The sequence below is a fragment of the Styela clava genome, chromosome 4, assembly GCF_964204865.1.
Source record: "Styela clava chromosome 4, kaStyClav1.hap1.2, whole genome shotgun sequence".
Classification (NCBI taxonomy): Eukaryota; Metazoa; Chordata; class Ascidiacea; order Stolidobranchia; family Styelidae; genus Styela; species Styela clava.
This window is the reverse complement of record NC_135253.1, coordinates 10,249,073-10,271,187: the sequence shown is the minus strand read 5'-3', so window position 1 is coordinate 10,271,187 and position 22,115 is coordinate 10,249,073. Positions and strand designations below refer to the sequence as shown.

Here is a 22,115-nt window from a genome sequence, read left to right as displayed (position 1 = left end):
GGGGATCCCCTAACTTTCGATCGATAAGTCGTCGGACTCCGACCGACATTTTCTTTTGCCAAGTCAGTGGATTTAGTTGAAACATTATGAACATCTTCTCTATTGTCTTAGCCTGGATGTGTGAAGAGCGTCAGGCACCGGTTCCTGGTTTAATTAATACGTTGTTTGCTGGAAATTCCATACTAACGGACTAAAATACTGTATCCGTATATAAAATAGTCTGGTATGTATTATTTATCCATGTTATAGCTGGTTGTGCATCTACAAATATTTCATTCCTTTGGATATTGGATGCTGATTTAAAATTGGTATAATCTATAGTTATTTGATGTTTGACCATCGATTTTCTGTCATATTACTTCCTACAATTATAAAATCTTATGAATCGGAAAGTACGGCTATATAAAATTCCAAAATGTTTTCGTTGTTAAATAGGTTATATATTTACCAATTTGTAGAATGCAATATATATATCAATATAAACACGGACTAATTGACATTATCTTCATTAGTAAGTTGTGGTATTTTGATAGAGCATACATATACTATTAGACATATCTCATAGGTTAACATCTCTAACATAGTTCAACGTAGTGCATAAGATGCGGAAGAATTACTAATCATACATGTATTTCAAATTTGCTTAACCATGAATACATTTTCTATTTGCATAACATTGCACATTGGTACATGGTGGTGGGCTGTTCCAAAACGGAATGACTAATGTTTTTAGCAACCATGCAGAGATGAATAATGTTTTGTTATTGACTGTCAGAGAATGCAGAGGCTGGTTTATAATTGCATATATATATATTAGAGAAGGGATATTGATAATGCGCGATTGAAACTACTTGCATGAGATAAAAAGTGCTCATGTAAGTTGTCAACATTTGAAAAGTATAATGAAGTTTTCGAAGGAGACATGTTTTAATATTAACATGCAGGGAAAAGTTCAAAATATTTTCAGAGTGTCTATACAATTTAGCGCTGAAATCGTACTGCAATACCTGCTACGTTTGTATAAGTTTAAGTGATTGAGAAAAACAAACTGAGTTAAGCTACATTGACGAAGCAGCGAACATGCTAAATTGACAAAATTAGCAAAATAAATTTGTACACCAAGCAACTCAACAATTCTTCTTTTTAGATAGCTGTAGACGTTAGAGTTGCTGACTTGAAAGTTTTTTTCACATTTTCTACAAACTTTCAAGATTTGCTTCTTGCCTCAATGACAAGCACCGTTCTTTGCCAGTTCTTAGCATATTTGTGGTCTATATTTTTACCTTAGTCCTTTTTCCTGTTTGGCAAGGTAATGCAAGAAATTACGCAGTATACGCGGCTATCAATTGTGAACATATCGGTACAATTTAGGGCGGAAATCCATGAAGTTTTAATTCAGTGCTTCAATGAAACCTCCTAACAATAGCTGCTCCGACGGCCTCGTGTTCATGTCGGAAGCCTCACACTAGTGCATGGATATATGATAGAAAATTTAGGGAACCAACTTTACACACATATATATACCAGGCAATTTTCATTGAACTAATACTAGTAAATAAAAAAATTACTAAAAAAAAACTTGAATCTTCGTCGGCATTGCAAAACAAAGAGGCAATTTCATGATGTACAAAGCTTTTGTGATTGGATTGCATTTTTCAACCTTATTCGTGCTCTCCGTTCCATCAGGTACGCAAATGGCATACACGAAATAACTAGCGATACCCAGATATGTAGCTGTCTATTTCTTAGATGCCCAGATGCAGTGGCAGCTCTAGTTCACTCAGTCTATATCCTAAAAATGTTATAAACTTAAATAGGAATGACAGCTAAAAATGAAGGTTTGGTTACTAATTTATGGATAATGAAATACTATAATTTCCTCACGCGTGTGAATTTTTGCCCCATGAAGTACAACCTACAATTATGCACTTATCAGGGTACTCTTGAAGTATGCGCACCGAGATGTCGCACAATCTGAACCCTAACCGGGTACACAACCTGAGTTCAGGTTGTGCGCCATCTTGGTGCGCATACTCCAGGAGGTCCCTTATCAGTTATCACGAGCAAGAATATCTATAGCGATTGGGTATGAATGAATTATAAACACTAAACGGAAAATATAGACTGTGATGTAAAAATATTCTCATCTCAATAGTTAATACCTAACGAATGGCTATAATGAATCATAAATACTAAATGAGAAAATAGACTATGATGTCGAAATACTGTAAAATACGTATATGTCGATAGTGAATTCGGGCATACTATGCGCATTACCATCTCAGAACAACAAAAAGAGCATGTGTTTTTAATTGTTTAGAGTTTTGCGTCTACAAGCTGAAAAATGGAAAATTAGTTCCTTCGAAAGGATGCACGGTAAGAAAAATCACTATTTTCAGGGAATTTTGCAAAAGTGATTGACCACAATTCCCAAGTTTCGGAATGTTTAGCATCTTATGTCTGGCATTGGACCAATGTTGCTTTCGCTGACTCATAATTGTGTGTAGTGAATTAATATACAGAATATGAATGTATGAGAAAATCTGTATCATAATTTTTAAAAATTGATTGCGTTTGGTAAAGAGAGCAAACGTTAACAACATTTAATCACAAAGAACTGGCAACACAGTCGAGTAAGTTTCCAATATGGCCCAGATTCAAATTTATACAAAATATATCTGACATGAATATTTAATCCTGTACGTTTTTTTTTTCTAGGAACCGGATCATGGAAGTAAGTAAATATTTTATTGTATATATATTTTGATGTATGAAAACTGTATAATGTTTGGTTTTTATTATACAGCTATCATTTCGGAATTAAAAGCCAGAATACAGGCCAAAGCTGCAAAAACAAAAGCAAGAGATGAAACTGTTACCGAACCCATAGCAGATGAAGTCACATTTCATGACGCTTTCACGGGAAGTACAGCAACAACTTCCACAAATACTGTTATAAATGACGCATCAAAAACTTTGCCTCCCGCCACAACATTGATGTTAAATCAAACGACTGATTTCAAGGAAGTATTAGAAACAGCATCTCCCACTACCACTAGCCCACCATTGTCTCAAGGTAAACAAATCAAAATTAAAGAATATGATATGCATTTATAGGTCAAACTCTAAATATATATTAGTCTGTAATATTGTGGGTATAATAATAACTAAAGTTCCAACGGTGCACAACCTGCGGCCGTGGTGAAAAAATAATGCGGCCGTCCACATACAAAATCCTATAAACAGAAAAAAAGTTCAAAATATAGGATTTGACAGCTATGCTGGCGTATATTGAAGCAAAACAGAAGCACTGCAAAAAAGTCAGACGACACGATGCGTCACAATCTGGATGGTGTATTTGCTGTTGGGGATTTCCTTTCACGGTTCAGATTGATCACGCGTTTCGGCAGCCCACATGCAAAACCAAGGGAGTCATTAAATTGCTACAATGCGTTGCAAACTTTTATAGAATAAATTCATTAAAATATTGGACATTTTATTATATTTTTGAGGACAATAAAATGGGGGCGACCGCCCCTCCCCGAGTTTCGATTTTTTTCAAAATTGTGCAACCATTATGCAACTTGCTGCAATATATCTGCTCAAGAATGGGTTCACCGAAAAAAATAATCCGTTAAAAATGCGAATAATATACTTCCAAGTAGTCCTACATACTTCATAATTGGGCAGTCTGCACCCCGCATAGGTCGTACAAATAAATGCAATGTGGCCACCAATAGCAAAAAGGTTGTGCACCCCCCGAACTAAACCATGACATGTGTATACATCAGCAATTATGAATACACTGACAATTTGATTTAAAGAATATGAGATATATTATCATTTACAATTTTGACCTACGTTTTGCTGTTTATGGCTGAAGAAAATTAATCGAAATTACCAATTAAAAAAATCAGCAAATATGTTCACAATTATTTTCTGTTTTCATATTGTTTCTTTATATTGTTACACCAGATATACATATATTGATTGGACGTAGAAGTAGCCTGAGTGTGATTTCAATACTTTCAACTTCCGGAGTCTCTTATGAGCAATATGGCATTAATGTCACAGATTTGATTGCAATTGATTATGACCCAGTGGAAAAGTATATTTATTGGACAGGAAAAGGTTATATTCGTCGCGCAAAAACGAACTTCACTGGTAGGTTAAATTTTAGTATACCGCAAATTGAATGAGATCGCAGGTTCTATTACTTCAGCTCGTGGCTTTCATAATAAGTTGCAGCGGGTGGAATTTCATTTTCGACTTCGATTAGGCTCAATATCTTAAAGTTCGGACCACGCATACCTTGGTAAGCGGGCAAACTGCATAAGTTATCGAGAAAAATAAACGCTATTAACTTGATCGGACCTTTTCCAATTTTTTCATCTAAAATCAAAATACACAACACTTACTTACATAATTCTTCTTCTTTTACGAAATAACTAATTTTTAATTTTCATTTCGCAATTCAGTCGGAGAACTTCTAGCGTCTAACCTTAGTACCGAAGTTGATGGCGTTGCTGTGGATTGGGTCGCAAGAAACATGTACTGGTCGGATAAAGGTCTAAAATTAATCGGCGTCTCCAGACTCGATGGGAGTTCGAAAAAGAACTTCATAACTACGAATATTGAAGCTCCAAGGCATGCTTTTTTAGTTATTATCGAAAATATATTCATTATTATAATATATATTCACTTACGGTATATAATTGAGTTCTTGTTAAAGCTGAGAAGGATCAAATTATTATTTTCCGCCATAGAGCAATTGTCCTATATCCGGCCATTGGAAAGATGTATTGGAGTGACTGGGGTTCCAAACCTAAAATTGAAGCCACCTCTCTTGACGGCACGGACAGGCATATTCTTGTAAATGGATCACTTATGTGGCCAAACGGTAATAAAATATTTTACAAATACGAACAAACGAGCCTGGAAATGATAATTGGCAGCCGCTTATTGGTCACGTAGTGAAACTGCAGAACGTTTTGTATTATGTTGTCAGTATTTTTCTTCTTGTTGCTGTTGTGAAAAAATTAGCCTTTTTCTTTAATCACAGGATCAATTGCTATGAAATTTTCAGTGGTTAGAGATTTTATTTGCCCAATAATGATTGATGAAATTTAATTTTTGAGTGTGATGACGTCATCAAAATTAAGAATTGCGCACATTGTGGCGGCTCCTCGCTGGTTTCTTTCGGGCGATCAGGCAAGTCGTGAAGACAGCGGTACTAGTATACTGTGTGAGATTACATACCCGTACTACTTCGTTTTGGCTTTCGTGTCCAAACATTTGAGCATTGCTTCATGAAAAACGCTATATATATATATGTAACATTTGTTGTTATTTATGCGATATTAATAATAATCACTATTATATTGTGTTCACAGGATTGGCAATTGATTACGCGAGAAATTTCTTATATTGGGTTGATGCGGGATTAGATAGGATTGAAGCGATACAACTGGATGGTAGCGGAAGAACTGTCCTCATTGCTCATGATCATCACATTTTCGGATTCACGTCAGTAACGAACCCATTTACGTTCCATTAAACTTTATGGCGATTGATTGTCTATTTTTTGTTTTGTTTAAAACTTTAAATTATTAGACACGAATTGGACCTATGGGTTGTTCTGTGTTATTATGTTATTGTTGTTAGTATTCTTATTATTGTGATGAAAACCGCTTTTCCTTTTAACTACTGGATCAATTGCTTTGAAATTTCAGTGGTTAAAGGTTTTTATCGCTAGAAAGCTATTACTTTTACTTACTTCAAAATTATAAAAAGTTCTGTGAGCTCTATGGGATTCGTTTTTCAATTCGAAGTTTTGTGTGAATACCGTATCAAATTTAAAAAAATTGCACACCTTGTGGCGTTTCTGCGATCGCATTCCAGTCAAGTCAGGAGTTTTTGATAACGAAGAGTCGAAGACTATCCGTACTGTGAAAGAGTTGATATTACTTTTTTTTGGCTTCCGTGTCCATATATTTGAGCACTGATCTCTTGTATTAATTATCATCAAACATTGACAGCCGCGATTACAAAGCGCTGCAATGTTGACGAATCGTTTAATCTGTTACCAATTATCATGTTCATTTCGTCAGTGGTTATGCATCCAAATGCAACTGCTTATACTATGCTCAGAGTAAACAAATGGGTCAAGAACAATAATCGGTCTTATATATATATATATTACTTAACATCGGGTCAACATACCAATCCTTAACCAAGAGCGATGTTATATATAACTAAAAAGTTCTATGTCAGGGGTCGGCAACCTTTTGTCACTCGCGGGACAAAATTACGGTTGCAAGTCATTGGCGGGCCGCACATATTTTTAGAAAGTTGAAAAACCGAACGGATGGTACTTTTTATAATATAAATCAAGCAGTGATACATCCCTCGAATAGAGTATAGATTTATTTCCTCATTGTATCTCACAAAATTCCATTTGAATATTTTCGGCGCCATTGAACCCTTTGCACTTCAACTTTTCTGCGTTTTGTTGCCATTTTCTTAATTATAATTAAATTATATGCTCAATAAACGAGTAATTGTGAATTATATAATTGTTAGGTTATAATATAAAGAATTTATTCGTCAAAACGGATGTTTTGTTACCAATTTAGTGGAGCGTCGCGGGCCGGATTATAGTGCTCCGCGGGCCGGATCCAGCCCGCAGGTTGCCGACCCCTGTTCTATGTGTTTAAAATATGATTGGTGTTATGTTGCGAAAATAATTACCCTATTTCTGACAACTCAGGTACTTTCAAAATTTCATTTACTGGACCGATTGGCAAACTGGATCTCTTGACAGAATGTTAGTTTACAACTCAACAATTCGACAAAATATCGCATCCGGGGCAGGAGATTTTATGGGAGTTAAAGTTTATGGGAATCATGCCATTCCACAAACAAATCAATGTTACGGAAATAACAACGGATGTTCACACCTTTGCTTTTACACGTCTAATGTAAGTGTAAGCTTGTAATCACACAATTTTTGATTTTAATCATTTTATCTTATGTGTAGCCTACATCAAGCACAGGGGACGCCCGACTGGTTACATTATCAGAAATATTCTGTAAGAACATTGGAACAAAACTTCAAGGTTTGAGATTGTATTACGGTTTCTGTATATTATTCATATAATATTTTGGGTGAAATCGTTGCAATCTTACATATAGGATCCAAGTGTAAGAATAATCATATGCGGGTCTCTTGGACATTTTAATTCAGGCAAATTGTGGGATTAACCAATCGGGTAATTGATCCAGCTCTTCTAATTTGAAAATCTCTATTAATACCATTAGTCTGGCAAATATATATATAATAATTATATACTTATTGCCAGGGTGCTGTTTGCGACTGTCCACAAAGTTGGGGCTTGAAATCCGATAAGAAGACTTGTATCTCACCATAACATAAAGGGAACTCATGAAGATATTTTTCTCTAAGTCATCGTATATTTTTAGCTGAAAAACTTTGTTACTCGTCATATAGGTATACTATATAACGTCACCATGACACAGAAGAGAGAACGATGCTATCAAGCACTCTTACATTCCAAAAATATGAATTACCACAAATTTTTCACTTCTATCTCATTGTTATGTGTGGCGGCGTTTGCGTTAGAACAGACTGCTTTTATCTTTACTACCGTGTTTCCCCGAAAATAAGACCTACCCCGAAAACGGGGCTAGTCGATGGCAGGAAACCTCTTCTAATCGTTTTAGATCAGGGGTTCTCAACCTGGGGTTCGCGAACCCCCTGGGGGTTCACGAGAAGATTTTCAGGGGTACTTGAACGGCAGTTGAGTTTTTTGTGTGTTGCTGTTTTTTAATATCCTTTATTGCTACTGGAGAAAAATGCGTGTCGATTGAAATTAGATGCCAATGGACCTTTTCCTGACCTTTGACCCCCGAAAAATTATTCCTATACTTTACTATTGCGAAATTTTCGGGGCTCATTTTAAGAGCGGTTTCGCGAATTGGCGCCTGTAAAATGGGGTATGTGTTTCAAACCATCATTATGATTCATCACATACAACAATCTGTTTTTTGAAAGTACCGGTAAAGAAAAGGAAGCATTGTTACGTTAAACTTTTTGCATCTTGCTGATTTGACAATGTCATGAGGTAAACAAGGATGTCGATGCTCAGGGAAAGGTCCATTGAAACATAGATTTTCCCTGATATTGTTGTGATTGTGACGCAACAACGTTAAATTCACGGCTTTGCAGGCAAACTGAAATTTCAAAAGACAGCGTGCTGCGAGCATTGGAGAAATGATTTTGCTCATTAAAACTTTTGAGAATTCATTAGTTAGGCGGAAGACAAGTGCTATAATATCAACACGAACATTTAATCTAGTTACAAATGGTCAATAAATTGTTGTTTCAACAAATCGTTAGTCAATATATCACAACTTTGTTCGGTGTCTGGAAACCTAGGGTTCGCGTGGATTGTTTCGTGACTCGGGGGGTACTTGACATAAAAAAGGTTGAGAACCCCTGTATTTAGATGATTGATAATCTATGTTTTGCAGTTATTTTGAATAAAACGTGTTATTTATAAGTAAATGGATATCGGTTTTCACATTCTGTATATATATTTGAAAATCTCGTACTTCTGTACTTTTGTTTTTGATAAATGAAAATGTAAGACATCCCCCGAAAATAAGCCCTAGTGTTATTTTTCGGGGAAATTATATCGATTATCATTATATTTTAGTTTTTTTTTTACTTATATCACATCGTCGTTGTTAGGAGTAGCGGCATTTGCTTTAGAACAGACTGCTTTTATCTTTACTACACTTGTGATTGCCATTATATTTTAAGTTTTTTTAAATAGCTCGTAGTCGTGGATAAAAAATAGGCCCTATCAAGCTGTATATATTCTGTGATTTTTTTCCTATTCAACGTCCTGATGGAAGTTCAATCAATCATATCGTCTACTCTATGCAAACGTACGATACGTTGGTTGATTATAGTTTGCTTCTATACCCACTACAAACAATAACAGCAAAACGTTAAGTAAATTGTAGTTAATGAAATATTCGTGAATAATAAATAAAACTTGGGGGGAAATATCGGGCCCTGTAGTACTGAACATTTCAAGCCATTCGTCCAATAGTCACGAAGAGGCTTTTTTCTCAGAATTTAGCACCGTTATCCATACATATCAAAAAATTCCTGATTTAACATCAATATCATTCTTTTCTGTAGGCCAATATACTTTTCAAGTTGCTTTATCATTTAGATCAGGGGTCACCAAACTACGGCCCGCGACGTCATTTTATCCGGCCCGCGGCGTTATTTTATCCGGTCCGCAGTAACACACAAAAATGGCTAAATTTTTTTTTTCAAGGGAGATTTTCGTCTTTGTTTTTTCGTAACATTGCTACCAGTACGTAACGTTTTCTGCGATACACTTCTACACTCGTGGCGCGTGCTTTCGACGAAACTGTTTGTTTTTTGTGCTAAAATAAACGTCGAATGTGCATTTTGTGCAGTACTGTAATCCCTCGCGTACTGCTCCAATTTCAAACGCCACACTAACTTTTGTACTGCTTTAATGCGGATATTCATGTAGGTATGTTACAAAAAAATTGAAGTCCATCCGATTTAAATAAAAACTGCTTCAGTGGAAAGATCTGAGTAAAAATAGAAAACAATACCAAGTTTATAATGAACGGTCAAGAAATAACGAAGATATCGGAATTTTAGTATCGCCCGACAGGCCAATTTTTTCCATATAATGATTGTATTACTTTTTTGATAAGAACTGAACTAAATATGGAAAAATAACACATATCAATCACTAATCTTTCGATGTGCGTCACATCTATGGTATATTGAGACTATTTCAGAATTTTATTCTGGCAACGGTCATTGACAGCGCCGAAAGATCGTCGCAAATAAACGCTGGAGTTGTGCATGATAGTTTGACAGTGGTTCATTGTGGGTAATAATTAACGATGTGCTGATTGTACGAACTTCATAAAAATTTTATCAAGTTAGGAAAGAAATACACACGTCCACATACATTTTATTGGTGTCCATAGACAATATCATTAATTTGCACTACGCATAACTGGAGCGTAATTTTTAAAAGCGTCGAATGTTGGGAAATTTATGCGCTAATGAAAAAAATCAAATACCAGATAATAGTTGTTTATTTTATCTAAATTATGTCAAAATTTCATAGAATTCCAAGCTACAGCAGGTAGTCGTTTTTATGATTTTTTTTCCTAGGATGTTCTCGATCTATATTCTGCGATATTCCCAACATTTGTGAATTTATTGTATTGCATTGACAAAAATATTCATCCGGCCCGTTTCAACACAATTTGAGTCATACCCGGCCCGCGGTCAAAAAAGTTTGGTGACCCCTGATTTAGATTAAACAAAGGTAAATTGTGCCGATACACGAATCCGGGAAATAAAGTCGAGATCTATTCACATCTGGATCCGAATCCCATCTAGATCTTGCGTCAGGCAGATTCTTAGGATTCTGTTAGTTTCCCAGTTTTATGTACAATGGTTCTATAAATTGAGTACTCACCAAAAAAAAATTAGTTTTTATTGACATTTCGATCAAGGTAGTGATAATACCAGCAACAGAATATCTGGGCTAACGATGCCTGCACAACAATTCCCAAGATTTGCATAAATTAACACTTTTACAGCTACTAAGACTGCAAGGTGTAAAATCTGGTTCAATAATACCCTCAATACCAGCGTTTCCCAAAGGGGTGGCGAGTTGCGAACTGCGCCGCGAAAACTAACAGAACTAAAATATGATTGAATACTTCACATATTGCATTTATTATATTGTTTTGTTCCTTATTTTAAATGCTGTGTATATGAATCAATAAATTCAATTCACCTTTCTATACTGACGGTTAACGATGCCACTACCCTCAAAAAGTTGTCGGCTTTAGGTGGACGGTGATGCGATATTGACGGTCACCAGTCGACAACTTCACGATCCCGAGATCGCCACGGCGACCAATTTAGTCGTAATTTTGATCCCATTCCCACGGAACACAGTTTGGGAAACGCTGGCTTAGACAGATATTGCAAAAACAAAATTATTTGAAATATCCCTTAATACTGTAACAAATTTGTATATCTGTTTCGATTTGTAAGTGATATAGAATGGCGGTGTGGTGTTAATTTGGTTCTCAATTCGTAAACGCCCAAAATCGCCCATCCGACTGGTGGCATGGAACAATATGCCTATAATATACAAGTCTAGTTCACAGTGAGAATATGCACATATCAAGGTTTATTAAAATATGAAAATTTAGTACAATAATTCACGCCAATAAAGAAGAATGGCACCGGCACTTACAGCATGATTGCTGAAGTTATAAAATTCATAAAAAATTAATAATTAAATATCATTGCACCAAAGTTGAATTGAAAAAACTAAGTTGAACTGATTACCATGATCAGTCTTCGTAAAATATTTTTTTCTGGTTGCTTGTATGTGTACTCAAAGCAAAGTTGAGTGTTTCCATGTTCCATCACCATTCAAATGAAGTCTTATATCATGATGCTGAAAAACCACAGATTTTGTGTTGAACATTTCTCATCAGATTCATACAGATGAACATGTAACAAACTTGCATGTTTAAGGGGGATAGAAACAATCGGAATTACGGTACCACCTAGCTATTCTCCCACAAATTTTCAAACCTCTGACAATTCAAGCCCCACAATTTCATGATGGGGAACCAGTGATGCAATCAATTGCCTCCTAGCGCACGCAATGCTTTGGGATGTGTGCTACAAGAAATTTAAATCTATGCATTCACTTGGCTTTTATTGGTATTACTTGTTTTGAGCATTTGCAGAAGTTTTCCAATGAATTTATACCCTTACCCTTACATCTCAGAACTCATAAAATATTCAATTACATGTAACAATTTAATAAGGTGGTGTTGCATTTGTATAAAGTATATAATGAAATAAAGTATATGTAGCCTACCTTCAACAGCAGATCACTATGTCCTGCAGTGATACAAGTTATATTTTTCTCTTTGCAAAGCTCAAATAACATGTCCGCCATTTCAACATTAAGAGCACTTGTAGGCTCATCTAAGACTAAATATTAACAATTATTAATGAGCATGAATACGAAAAGTTTGTGTGTTAAAATTTATTTTCTTCAAAGTTGACAATCTGTAGTCGTGCGCATTTTGTTTCAAACGACTTGGAGTATGTAGTCAGCTATACGCTTTCACAGCCGCGACAGCCCTGTTTGCGACATATTATAAATATTTTGCACAATGTAAAACAAACCTGCAAATTTTGGTTCATGATAAAATAATCGAGCAAAAGTAATCCTCTGCATTTCTCCAGGAGAGAGTTTATCTGCCCAATTAACCTCCTCCCTTTAAAACAAGAATTAATTTATGGGAATGCATGGGTTTATAAAACTATGTGTGGGTATTTGCCAACCTCACAAGCTCATACCAGGGCTGTGGAGTCAAAGGTCACAGCTGAAGTAGAAATTATAAATTCTTCAGAGTCAATTGCTGAAATTTCTGATGGTGATAAATGATGTGAAAACTATTTACAGAAACTAAATAATTATAAGCCGTCCTAACATAGAATTACATAAGGTACAGGTTATGTGGGCCAAATTTGTTTTCGCTGAGTTTGTGAAGTTGAAGAATTTTTTTCAACCGGGAATCATTTTGAGTGGGAAATCTGGTGTTATTTTCTCAGTCCCTGCGACTCTTGCTTATTTATACCAATGTCTTTCATTTCAGCCCAAATACCAATATATTTTATCTATACTATATGTACTACCAATACAATATTTTAATACTTTTACCTCTCCTCGACTCCGCCCATTCTAACATATAAATCAGTCAGCTCCACTTCATCCAATATATTCATAATTCTCTCATGATCGATAGACAATGAATAGCCAGAATATCCATCCATACTTGGATATGTCACCTGGGACAAAAATTTACAATTTATTCAGCGAATGGAAGGTTTACAATTGTTCGCCTATTTTGTGTAGCCAGCCAGCCTAGAATTCAGAAGTCATTTGTCAAAAATCAGTTCAAAGTCACTCGAATGATTTGAAAAATGCAGGTTGCATGCCATTCAACTCCTATGAACATCATGCGAATTATTAATATATCTCTTGCGCAATGCACTAACAAGCTGAAAGTAAATTACCAATTGCTTTATTGTTCCATCTGTACACAGTGGTTTTTGAGGTAAAAACATAACTCCTCTTCTACCGATATCACACAATCTATTAACAGTACCATTTCGCGGTTCCCACAACTTGGATAAAATTCTGAAAAGTGATGTTTTTCCACACCCAGTTTCTCCAGTTACAAGCAAATTTTTACCAGCAGAAATTTTTAGACTAAAATTTTCAAGCAAATCACTGCTGCCATCCGGTGTTGCATAGGTTACCTGAAAGTAATGGATTGAAATTAGAAGCATGTTAAATGTTAGAATTCTCCGTTATTGCTCATATTAGAATAGAATGGGATTTATATATTTATCCCGGAGGAGTAGAGAGCCGTCAAGATGGCTTAATAATATGATCAACCACAGCCTCTCGCCCGGTTACCAGTCCATCTCATGTATGGGATTAGTTAGCGGGTTATTAGTTTGAGATGCACGAACCAGCGATTACGCAAACCACCCTGACCCTACGGCGGTGATGAGTCCTGCAATCCTCTCGCAAATAGTTATCCCCAGAGGAATTTGAATAGACGCAGGGTAATCATAGGTGCGGTGGCATGCATATTCCTACACTCAGCACGATGTGCTGTTTTCAATTTTTCAGATTGAAATTCAGCAACATCACAGATTTTTCCATATAACTACAGAATTATCCTTGGGCAAGGAAAAAGCAGAAAAATATTCCTAATCCTATGTAAATATCACTGGCATCTTACTATCAGATGGATATCAGTTTTGCTAGTCGGATTAATTTGTAACATCATAATGCATAAATCGGAGGAATGCAAATTCTATAAATAACCCCTTGAACATTATCATCTCTGCCCGATTCACATATCTAATTCCCAGAGATGGTTAACAGAGATAAAAAGTGGGATCTTAACACCAGGGTCAATTAAGGATGTAGAATGTCAAACCTGATATTTTTAGGTATGATTTTAGCTTTCAGTTAAATTATTGAATTTTCAACTTACGTTAGTTAACTGAAAACAAATATCATCTTTCTGTGACCTCTCGATAATTTTCTCCAAATCACTAGCATCAGAGTTGTCAGTATATCTAAATGGTATTATTTGAAAAAAAGATGTTGGATATGTTAAAATGTTAGAAAATTTCAATCACAGATTTACTATAACAATTGACAAAATGAAAATTTGAATACTGATACTCATTGGACCAAAATTGCGAAAATTTTGGGTAATAATATCATTTTCTTATAAAATCAGCAAGTGCTTAAATTTTGGGGACAAATACTACGCCCCCATAGTCTATCTAAACCAGGAGTGAGCAACATTTTTGTCGGCGATCCAAAAATTCAATATCTTTCGGGTACACAATGAATTAAACATTCCCACCACAAAAAGGCTATAGCTTATTCTTACAGTAATAAAGACAAAAAGACGAAAGACTTAAAATTATGGATTTGAACCCATGTGTGCGCTTTTTTAAACATAAACTGTCGGGTTAGAATTTGATGCTTAGTGGGAAAATATCTGAGTGTTGACAACGGCCACACTTATTGTCTTAGTGGGCCGAGTTGTGGCCCGTGGGCCACCTGTTGCCCACCCCTGATCTAAACCAACAGTAATGTATTGCATAAGCAAAGCCGAACTGAAAAATTCCAGTCCTACCAAAAATGGTAGCTTCGTATCTAGAAGGGGCTGCTTGGCAGAGTCTTGGTCGAAGTGAAATAAATATAGTTGTGTAGTATAAAAAAAATCAAGAAAATACTTACTCAGACTCTTCACTTTCTTGATATCCAATATTTGTGAAAGAATGATATTGATCATTATCTTCCTTATCTGTTTGTTTTTCTACTGAAAATTCATTCTCATCAATTTCTTCAAGTAATTCTCCAAGTCTAAATATAATTCAGAGATATAGGAAACAATTACTGCATATTTTTAGGTCATGAAATAGAGATATATTCCATGATTCAAACCACATTAACTGTTGTAGAAACATTCTCCCATTTACTATACATGAAGAATTTCAGGTTACACTACCATTGTTATGTCAAAGGAGACATGACCTGAACATCCTCAAAGCATCCTATAACCATACATACAGAAAGTCTGCGTTAATATTATATGTGCGGCATGCAAATACTTAGGTCATATTTGGACTTAGGAAAACAATGGGAAATACACAAGAAATAATTATGTAATTCTGACCTGTGTGTATGCCCAGCAATATCACTCACAACTCTTGACATATCGAAAAGTTGAGAAAAAGAATAAATGAGATATATACAAACGAAGGCATTCTGAAAAAAAAAATGAACATTTCATTGATATAAAAACTTATTAATTAGAACTAATAGTAGAAACATTAAGCAGATGGTATAAAATGATAAACAATTACAAATATATCTTTGATAAAGATACCCTCACTACAAAAATCACTCAAGACTCTTCCCAGAAAGTGTGGTGAATATATTGACTATGCTAAACTGAAACGATTCTAGTATCATACAACAGAACACGAAGTCATAACTTTAAAAGGCTCACAATCTCCTATTGCTTTTAAATGATGAAATTCTCATTAATGTAGATTTCTCAATATATAGAATCATAAACCTTACTCTACTAATCAGAGCGCTCAATTCTTCAGGAGCAAGATCATCATATTCTCCACCAAATATTGGTATTGCAATAATAAGATAACTCAAGATTCCACCAACATAATCAAATATATTGACCGATGAATTCAACCAGAAAGACCATCCATACAATGTTCGTTGTATACCGAGTAAAGACTGCAATCTTTGAAAAATGAAAAAGAGAATTGTCATTGAAATTGATGATCCATTTTTTCTTTCCACATATATCTATGATTTAGCTTTTAAGCCAAATACGAAAAATATACAAGCTAGAAATCCATTTTTCATACATAATATATGATTTTGCTACATTAGAGAAGTATGGATCAAATCAAAATGACTTCTTAATTTTTTTTGTTTTCAGAAATTTGTAAAGAAACACTAAACAGACCTTGGGAATTTCAGGACATAGATTTCTTGAATAAATTCATAAAAAAAGATAAATGCTTATCTTTGACTGAAAGCAGGAAGATTACAGTCATTTCGATTGTTATCAGCCTATCTATAATAAGGCTATTTATATGAAACTTTTTTTCTCAGAGATAGGGTGAACATGCTTAAAGTCATACCTATTATTACTTTTATAATTCTCAATTTGTTCAGCTTGATAGAATGCCATTGATTCAGCATTCACTCTCACTTGCAAATGTTGAAATCTGAAACATTTAATAAAAAAGATTTCAGGTTATTTTTAGACAAATTACAGACTTTTGATGAAAAATGCTGTCAAGGTTAAGCCAATGTGTCAATCATATACATTGCAGATAAAGAATTTTATTTAGAAATCAATTCAATGTCAAAATAAAATTTCAACAATACCAATTTGACAATAAAATTGCATAAATAACATCTGAATTACGAATAAAATGATGTTTCATGAATATTTTTACATTCATGCTATGCTTAATGTGGCTATATACCAATACCAACCCAATCATATAAGTATAATCTATTCATGCAATTAGTGATCCACATACGGTAGTTCTAAAACAAATAAACCAACCTGAAGTCTCCTTCATGCTTCTCTCTGGTTATAGTAGTCCTAACAACAGGAGACATAAGAAATCTATTGATAATTGTTCCACATATAAAATATACATAGATAAATATTGGTCCAAGATAAGTGGTGCTGATAAAGCATTGGTAAGAATAGTATGCAATAGTGAATGGTATAACAAGAAGACGAGACATCAGTGTACTCCATTCTTGACATGACAAATTTACATCACGAACAATTCTTTGATCTCTAAAGCAAGGAGTAAAACATCATGAATTAGCTACTTTTTTAGAAGATTTGATTTCCCAAAGGAAGGGAAATTGAAGATATATAATGCAGAATTGTTATGGTTTTATCCAACCTCAGTTTCAACTTGACAAATATTTCAGCCGGGCTTAACTTATGGATTGTGCCTACATTTGTTGTCAGCATTCACTCAGCTTTTATTCAAAAATGATCAAATTATAATAACTAAATGCACTTGCTAAATTGCTGTGTAGCCATTTGACTGTAGTCAGCAGACTAACTACTAGGCTACTCCACAGAATTGCAAATATGCAAATGCTTACTTGTGCAGTTATAACATAAATTCTGTGAGCAAACAATAAACCAAATCAAAATCAAGAGAATTTACATTTCACCAATTCTTCAGAATAAGACTTACATATTATCGAGAGAAGGTTTCAACACATTCAGTTTATAATAGTTGTTTGCAGTAAAGTATCTTGTATGTATATGACTACATAGCATCCCCCTCCATTTTACATACAACAGTTGAGAAAGGTAGGTCACAGTACTCTTCATCTGAAAAACACAAAAATTTTGCATATTACTACTGTTATAATCGGTGTACTGCCACTGCCATTTTTTATTCAGAATAATATGCTTCCTAATGCCACCGAAGAAGACAGGGTAATTCCATATCTTTGTCCTGTCATATTGTCAAGTGTACTCGCATTGTAAAGCAACCTATGTGACTTATACATTCCAATATCTGGGAATCTTAGTGCCAATTACCAGTCATACAATAAAACGTCAAGTTAACATGACAATAGCACCAAATCTTTCTGGACGGTGAAGAACAGTTGCTACAAATATAATATTGTAGCATATTTTTAAATTTTAAGGTGAGATGTCTTCAGCAAAAATTGGGTTTTTATTGCACATTTTTTCTAACGAGCCTGCGTATTGTTTAATCAAATAAGAATGAACCAAATATGTAGAACTTATATTATTCACTATATAATCCCGGTATAGACGAATAATGCTGAAAGAATTTATTCCAATGGAAGCCAAAAATGCAAAACATTTCTCAGAAAAGAATATTTTCAAAACAACGGATTATTATCAAAATTACAGACTTCTGTAAAATTTGACTTTACTTTATAAACCATAACTTATCAGCATCATGGCTTTTCTGACCAAAAACTCTGAAATACAAAATATTTGCAAGGCATATTCAAGAATATTAAAAACTTCAGATATAACATTACTAGCATGAATTGCAGGCCACAAATGTGAGAATTCTGTAGTAGGGAAAAGAACAAACCAAAGCGTTAATGATGATAATTTCCATTGAATAGATTGCAACACTTTTGAAAGCATCTTGGTCTTTAGCACCAAGAACTTCAAAATACATTGATGGTACAAGACCAGCTTCATAGATGATAACTTGCACTAAAATATCAAGAAAATAACCATTCATTAGTGATGTAGAAATCACGAATCAAACATAAACCAGATAGTGAATTTGTTTTTGATGTTGATAAGATATATATTTTACTCAAATTAATTGAAACAAGGGCACGTTGATTGCCATTACATTAATGAATGGAAACAATTAACTTAAAAGGCCCACAGCTCCAGTGCTATGCTCATCATCACCACATCACTGAACAATTATTGTATGTTAAAAAAGCTGATCCTAGCCAGAGAGGCTGCAATCTTTCAAAGCACAGCAGAAAGACATATATTCAACGGGACACGAGACTTCTCACAAAAAAAATGAATTCAAGTCTGTATAGAATACCAAATGTAGATGAAAAAATTTGTCTTATCTACTTACATGCCATTGACAAGACAAACAGAAAAATAAACATGATTGATGAAGCTGATTTGATATTATCAAACATGATACCGAATAGTCTCCACTGACGTTTGAAAAACAGAATCCCAAAGTTTGATCTATTGGAAGCCATGTTTATATTGGAATAATTAGAGACTAAAAAATATCCACAATAAAAAGTATGATTATGTTCATTCTAGTGAGTACACAAAAGCATGAATTTTATGAAAGTAAATTATGAGCATCCTAGAGATGTAAACAATGTATCACACCAAATAAGCAAGTTGATGACATCAATTGATTATTTAGATGTTTTGTCCACCACACAATATTCTTTATATTGCATAACAGAGACAGTGAACACAACATCCTTAATAACAAGCACATCTAATTTTAGGTTTCAGTTGAATGTTACCAAGAGTAGGGTTTCCATACCGCCCGGAAAAATCCGGACATATCCGTAATTTAGGGTTAAATTTTGCGTCGGGGAAGAATTCAAAAAATACCGTACTCAAATGTCCGGAATCTGCAATCGTACTGTGCACACTGCTAATACAGAACATTGTTATTTCGTACTGTGCGCATATTTTTTACTATGAGGTTATGAAAATAGTCATGCACTGTCCGGAATTTTGCTTTTTCAAATATGGTGATCCTAACCAAGAGTGCCCAATGTGGTTCAATTCTGTTGCTGAATAAGATACTACTAATTTTTATGAAAACACAATACAATACAAATTTAAAAATTCTCACAGCAAGTCATTTTCATAAGCACCATGGTTCAATAAGACATGAGGCTAGGTCATATTCGTGTTTTGACTATTCCTAGATATCAGTGGTTTTCAAACGATGGGGCGTGCCGCACAAGGGGGGGGGGAGTAGAAAAGTTTTTTAAAGGACGTGAAGATAATTAAAAATATTTGTTAGATTCAATCTTGTCCACCTGATTTTGGATATTTACATTTCTGTTTTCAGGATATTTGAGTTCCATGTGTTTTTTTGAATAAAACATACTTTCTTCTTACTATATGTTATTTGTAGCTCATTGTTAGCTAGTTATTTTTGAGGTGGGATGCGAGTTTTAGCAAATTCTAAAAAGAGGACACAGCTTAAAAAGTTTCGAGAACCACTGCTATATATAGCAATTTTGAACTCATTCAGTATTACTGTAAATCTGCGTGCATTTTCCACATTTCTAATTCTATATTCGAATTTCTAGATTAGAAAGAACAGTTACACCAATAAGATCATTGACTCAAATACCATACAAGCTTTATTTATCTAAAGACTCTTTCTGTGAAAGAGCTTTTAATAAATTTTGATGCTGTTTTTCCAAGTTTTGTATAGAATTCAACCTGTCTGAAGTACAGTCAAGATTTTCAATTTGTTTCTTTAAAATTTCCAGGGCTTCTTGAATTGTTAATTCAGTTTCATTTTCTCTTTCTTTAATTCCATCTAAAAATATCTTCATCACTTTCTGTTTTCTCTCTTCTCTTTCTTCAATTATAGCCTGGTATAATCGCCAAACTTGAGGATGTTGTTTATATTTTGGAGAAACCATTTTCAAGAATTCATCATATTCCAGAAAAGGAAGCGCATCATTCAAAATAGCAGTCAGGCCATCCATCAATAAATGCAGCTAGGAATACTGTGAGATAATGTAAAAGATTTAAAAAAGAAACACGCCTAGGTAGTGAGAATAATGCATTAAATCACAGAAAGTCCTGACATACGCATCTCATTGCCAATTATTTTCTACACAAAAAAAGTCTTTGCAGTAACAAAATTATGACTCTACAGCCCTGACATAAATAACTGAATAAAGATACATCTAGTAATTTCCATGAAATCTAAAAATTGCAATAATTCCAATAGCCTAGCTTTCAAGCTTCGACTGAATGCTGCAGTAGCAATACATAAAATTGCAAAATCGCGCAAGGCTCACGCGCCGCGCACAAAGTAGAAATGAAGTCGCCAGGGGTTTTGCGCCGGTTTTTAAAGTAGAGTCAGTGAATGTATCAAAGCAGAGGTCAAAATGAACTATATTTTACAGTCATGGAGCGCTGAACCGAATCACAGTGGTTTTACAGTTGAAAAGCATTTTGACGTCGGTTGTGGCGAGATCAATTTCTCTCATGACATTTTTGTACTGTACCGGTCATTGCCAACTACTCAAAAATTCCTGTAATATCAAAAAGTAATGGAAGATCAAAATGAAGAATTACTGAGAGAATCTGCTTGTATTGGTAATTTAGATGAGATAGATAATCTGCTGTCGGCGGGCGTTGACATAAATTCGAAAAATGGAGTGAATGGATGGACAGCACTACACTGGGCATCGAAACGAGGTCATCTTCAGGCCGTGAAAAAGCTGATGGATTGTGGGGCAGATAAAACAATACAAAACGGAGACGGGCAAATTCCAGCAGACTTGACATCAAATAACAGCGTCAGAGCAGTTTTAGGAGCACCCCCAGTAGAAGGCAGAGACAGTAATAACGAGAAATCATCATTTAAACCAAATTATCTAGCTAATCCAGAATTCTTGTACACAAAATCAAATCATGTCGATATAAGTGATGCATCAAAAGATACTCACCTCGGTCACCAAGGCTTTATATTTCAGCCTTCTCACGTTACCTGCACAGTTGGAACCCAATGGTCACCAGCAGGACTAGTAATTAACCCGGATTATATCATTCTCTGTGTCCGACTGGCAAACATGCTGAAAAGCAATAGTGATTTCACAGAGGTTGCTATAGATCGAAAGGCTGCTCCCTCTTTGGAAAAGCTAGCAGAGATTTTATGTGACAGCATAGACCTGGGAATAAAACCGGAACATGTCCATAAGATCAGAAAATTACCTCACACCGTGCTGAGGAGTGATAAAGACGTTTTGAGACTGACAGACTATCAAACTTTGGAGGTAGTCTTGCAGCCACATATACTACATCCTATCGATGGTGCAATTGTTGCAAGCGAGAGTGCCTTCGGTCAACAACCAGATACAAAATATTTAAAAGAACAAGTCTCAAAACTTGTGTATTAGTAACTGATCTCATTTTTTATAATGAGATATACTGGTACTTCCAACTAATCAAGTGAACTAACATCAGCAAAATTTATTTATTTTATATGTCACATCAATCAAAACCAATAAATGGTTTTGAGTACGAAGTACGAGTTGCCTAAAATTACACGAGTAGTGGATTTTGGGGCT

General features: G+C 34.8%; 3 protein-coding genes across 3 annotated transcripts; 2 read left to right on the top strand and 1 right to left on the bottom strand.

Annotated features, from left to right (window-relative positions):
* Positions 1-869: 869 nt before the first annotated feature.
* Positions 870-10,900, top strand: LOC120326483 (low-density lipoprotein receptor-related protein 5-like protein). The gene is made up of 10 exons (XM_078111480.1): positions 870-1,686; positions 2,321-2,376; positions 2,719-2,734; positions 2,807-3,076; positions 3,976-4,164; positions 4,479-4,647; positions 4,767-4,900; positions 5,394-5,526; positions 6,770-6,980; positions 7,362-10,900. The coding sequence occupies exons 1-10, from the start codon at positions 1,620-1,622 to the stop codon at positions 7,428-7,430; spliced, it is 1,314 nt and encodes a 437-aa protein (XP_077967606.1). The 5' UTR covers positions 870-1,619; the 3' UTR covers positions 7,431-10,900.
* A 367-nt stretch (positions 10,901-11,267) lies between these two features.
* Positions 11,268-19,035, bottom strand: LOC120325953 (lysosomal cobalamin transporter ABCD4-like). Its single transcript, XM_039392142.2, has 14 exons — positions 18,896-19,035; positions 18,380-18,507; positions 17,495-17,634; positions 16,837-17,079; positions 16,403-16,489; positions 15,816-15,996; positions 15,406-15,497; positions 14,967-15,092; positions 14,206-14,290; positions 13,211-13,456; positions 12,855-12,982; positions 12,317-12,408; positions 12,003-12,118; positions 11,268-11,570 (listed from the first exon to the last, which is right to left on the bottom strand). Exons 1-14 carry the CDS (start codon positions 19,026-19,028, stop codon positions 11,508-11,510), a joined length of 1,860 nt encoding a protein of 619 aa, XP_039248076.2. The 5' UTR covers positions 19,029-19,035; the 3' UTR covers positions 11,268-11,507.
* A 1,921-nt stretch (positions 19,036-20,956) lies between these two features.
* Positions 20,957-22,112, top strand: LOC120325955 (ankyrin repeat domain-containing protein 40-like). The gene has a single exon (XM_039392144.2). It carries the CDS (start codon positions 21,096-21,098, stop codon positions 21,942-21,944), a length of 849 nt encoding a protein of 282 aa, XP_039248078.2. The 5' UTR covers positions 20,957-21,095; the 3' UTR covers positions 21,945-22,112.
* The last annotated feature ends 3 nt before the right edge of the window (positions 22,113-22,115 follow it).

Coding starts and splice junctions, on each gene's coding strand:
- LOC120325953 (XM_039392142.2), bottom strand. CDS start 19,028: ATGGCTTCCAATAGATCAAACTTTGGGATTCTGTTTTTCAAACGTCAG. Junction 18,508..18,895: donor GTTTGTCTTGTCAATGGCAT/GTAAGTAGATAA, acceptor TTGATATTTTAG/TGCAAGTTATCATCTATGAA. Junction 14,291..14,966: donor CAAGAAAGTGAAGAGTCTGA/GTAAGTATTTTC, acceptor AATACCATTTAG/ATATACTGACAACTCTGATG.
- LOC120326483 (XM_078111480.1), top strand. CDS start 1,620: ATGATGTACAAAGCTTTTGTGATTGGATTGCATTTTTCAACCTTATTC. Junction 1,687..2,320: donor CGTGCTCTCCGTTCCATCAG/GTACGCAAATGG, acceptor TTAATTGTTTAG/AGTTTTGCGTCTACAAGCTG. Junction 5,527..6,769: donor CATCACATTTTCGGATTCAC/GTCAGTAACGAA, acceptor CTGACAACTCAG/GTACTTTCAAAATTTCATTT.
- LOC120325955 (XM_039392144.2), top strand. CDS start 21,096: ATGGAAGATCAAAATGAAGAATTACTGAGAGAATCTGCTTGTATTGGT.